Consider the following 2,679-nt stretch of genomic DNA (forward strand, 5'->3'; position numbering starts at 1 on the left):
GAGTAAGCAACCTTACCTGGCACCACTCATTACCTCAAACGAGTCAATGTGTTGTCCTCCATGCATCATTTTGCAGTTTAACCCATCACAGGAATTCCGTATGATCTTGACTATCTTCTCAGGCACACCGTAATGTCGAAGAAGCCTCCACAGTGTTGTCCTGTCCACATTATCAAATGCTTTCTCGTAGTCAATGAAGTTGATGTAGAGTGATGAATCCCATTCAGTTGATTTTTCCACAATGATCCGTAGAGTTGTGGTTTGGTCTGTACACGATCTATGCTTACGGAATCCAGTCTGTTGGTCTCTGAGATGGGCGTCTACGGAGTCCTTGATTTTGGTTTACAATAATTTCAGTGAGTTTCTTTGTTGTATCATACAATTGTCTCTAGTTTCTTTCACTTGCAGCCTTTTCTGTCGTCATTGCTAGATCATCCACATATTTACGTTTGTCGGTTCTGATGCTCCTCTGCACTTGCTTGTTTACTTCTGTGTATTCGGCTTGCGCCTTGACTTTCTCTGCTCTTGTTCGTCTGGTATTGATTGCTGCCTTCTTGTTCCTCGTTTCTTCAATCTTATCCAGTGTATCAACAATGATCCATTCCTCGTGATGGTGCTTTTTGTGGCCCAGAACCTCATGACACTCACAAACCTAAGGGATATAAATTAACATAATCTAACTAACCGGGGAAGTGAGCCCTGCAAGACATGGTTCACAGAACCACGCATCTGTACTTGAGGAGCTAGCACCACTGGACAAAAATATTGAGTCAACCAGCTTATAACAGTCTGTTAAAATATTACGATAAATATAGTATTACCCTCATGAACGACAATACCACAACCATCACATTCGATCAGCTCATCACGAGGATCAGTATTATCTCCCAAACACAGCATACAAATCATGATATCAATATCTTTTATTTTCGCATTATCACTAGCAATCAAATTTTGATCACCATCTGGCCCTGAAGTATTAAAGGGTATTTCAGAACATGATCCCATTCAATAGGTTACCAGTACAAAATGACTCCGGTGCCCATGTGTCTTTCTCATTTTTTACGGAATTAGGTGAATTCCTTTCAGATCTAGACACGGAAATCTGACTTGTACCAGAAACTGCAGAAACGTTGGATAAGTCAACTGAAGAGTCGTCTGGACTAGAATCATCTTCATCAGTACAACCTGAGTGCGTCTCCTCTAAAATAGCTTAGTCAAGAAGTAGATAAACAGACCATCATCATCTTCCTCATCCCTATCCTCGCAAACGTACTCGCTGTCGCTGTCATCGTCCAGCTCATCAAGCAAAGCCAAGTGGTCTGTATTTACAGGTTTTATCTGCCTCTTCGATGGATCACGACGAGCTGGAGGATATCTAACTAAAAAGGTGAATAACTACCTATTGCAGTGAATAGGGTATCTGATGTCATTACAGGACCTGAATGAAAGGTCAATACTGATTTCAGTGTTCTTTATGTCTTTTTGGAAAGTATTCAGAATGTACGTAAAGAAAAACAGCGTTGACTTAGACGGTACGGCAAAAAAAAGTCAAAGCCTTTCAAAGTCGCCCGCCGTTTCGTTAAATGGTTCAAATGGTTCAAATGGTTGAGGACGGAATAGAAGAAGCTTTCGCTTAACGGGCTTCCGTGTCTGATAGCAGTGGATCACCAATACCTCCAGGCAAGAACCTAGGTATATGAACGATAATAGAGGGAAAAAAAGAATTTGGTAAATCATAATAATATGTTATCCTTAGTCCTTAGGAATAAGTCAAGTTTTCTCTTAAAGGACTCCTGGGAGGTCGCTTGGACTAGCTCAGTCGGCAGCGAATTCCAGCACTTGACAACTCTAACGGAGTAGAAGTTGTGTCTGCAGTCTGTTCTGCTATGTAGGGTCTCCAATTTCTGGGTGTTACCTCTGAGGTTAGTGTTATGACTAAGCTTAAGAAGTTGTTTAAGGGGATGACCAGAAGTATTAAGGATACTATAAGTCATAAGAAGATCACCTCTAAGACGCCTATACTCTAACGGGTAAAGGTTAAGTGATTTGAGGCGCTCTTCATAAGGTTTGAATTTGAGACCCCGAACTGATTTCGTGGCTCGACGTTGTATACGTTCCAGAGTGACCTTATCCTTTTGGAGGGAGGGAGGAAATACTATGTTTCCGTACTCTAAATGGGGACGAATAAAACTGTTGAAGATTATGTGGAAGGTTCTACCGTCAAACTGGCCAAAAATGCGCTTCAATGTTACCAGTGCTAGGTTTGCTTGAGAGGCGTTTTTGTCACAGTTCGCATACGATTTCAGGTCGTAGGGTACCAACACTCCTAAATCTTTTTCAACTTGGGAAACTTCTAGAGGTGAGTTACCTAAGTTATAACTATAGTCTGCAACATGTCTCAGATGGACTACCTTGCACTTTGAAGTGTTGAAGGTAAGTCCGTTGTCGTCTGCCCAACTTTGAAGTCGAGTCAGATCCTCCTGCAGAACTAGTATATCATTGTGAGTACGTATCTCTCTCCAAAGTTTCACATCATCAGCAAAAAGCAATAAATCAGATGAAACTTGTTGAGGAAGATCGTTAATATAAATCAAGAAGAGAAGAGGTCCTAGTATTGAACCCTGGGGGACCCCACTAGGACATTCCATAGCCTGAGAGAGAGTGAAGTTAACCCTG

General features: G+C 41.5%; 1 protein-coding gene across 1 annotated transcript; it reads left to right on the forward strand.

Annotated features, from left to right (window-relative positions):
* Positions 1 to 825: 825 nt before the first annotated feature.
* On the forward strand, positions 826 to 975 carry Smp_205530 (unnamed protein product; the record flags this gene model as incomplete). The annotated part of the gene is made up of 1 exon (XM_018792293.1): positions 826 to 975. The coding sequence occupies one exon, from the start codon at positions 826 to 828 to the stop codon at positions 973 to 975; it is 150 nt and encodes a 49-aa protein (XP_018644734.1).
* Positions 976 to 2,679: the final 1,704 nt, after the last annotated feature.

The sequence above is a fragment of the Schistosoma mansoni genome (assembly GCF_000237925.1).
Source record: "Schistosoma mansoni, WGS project CABG00000000 data, supercontig 0403, strain Puerto Rico, whole genome shotgun sequence".
Classification (NCBI taxonomy): domain Eukaryota; kingdom Metazoa; phylum Platyhelminthes; class Trematoda; order Strigeidida; family Schistosomatidae; genus Schistosoma; species Schistosoma mansoni.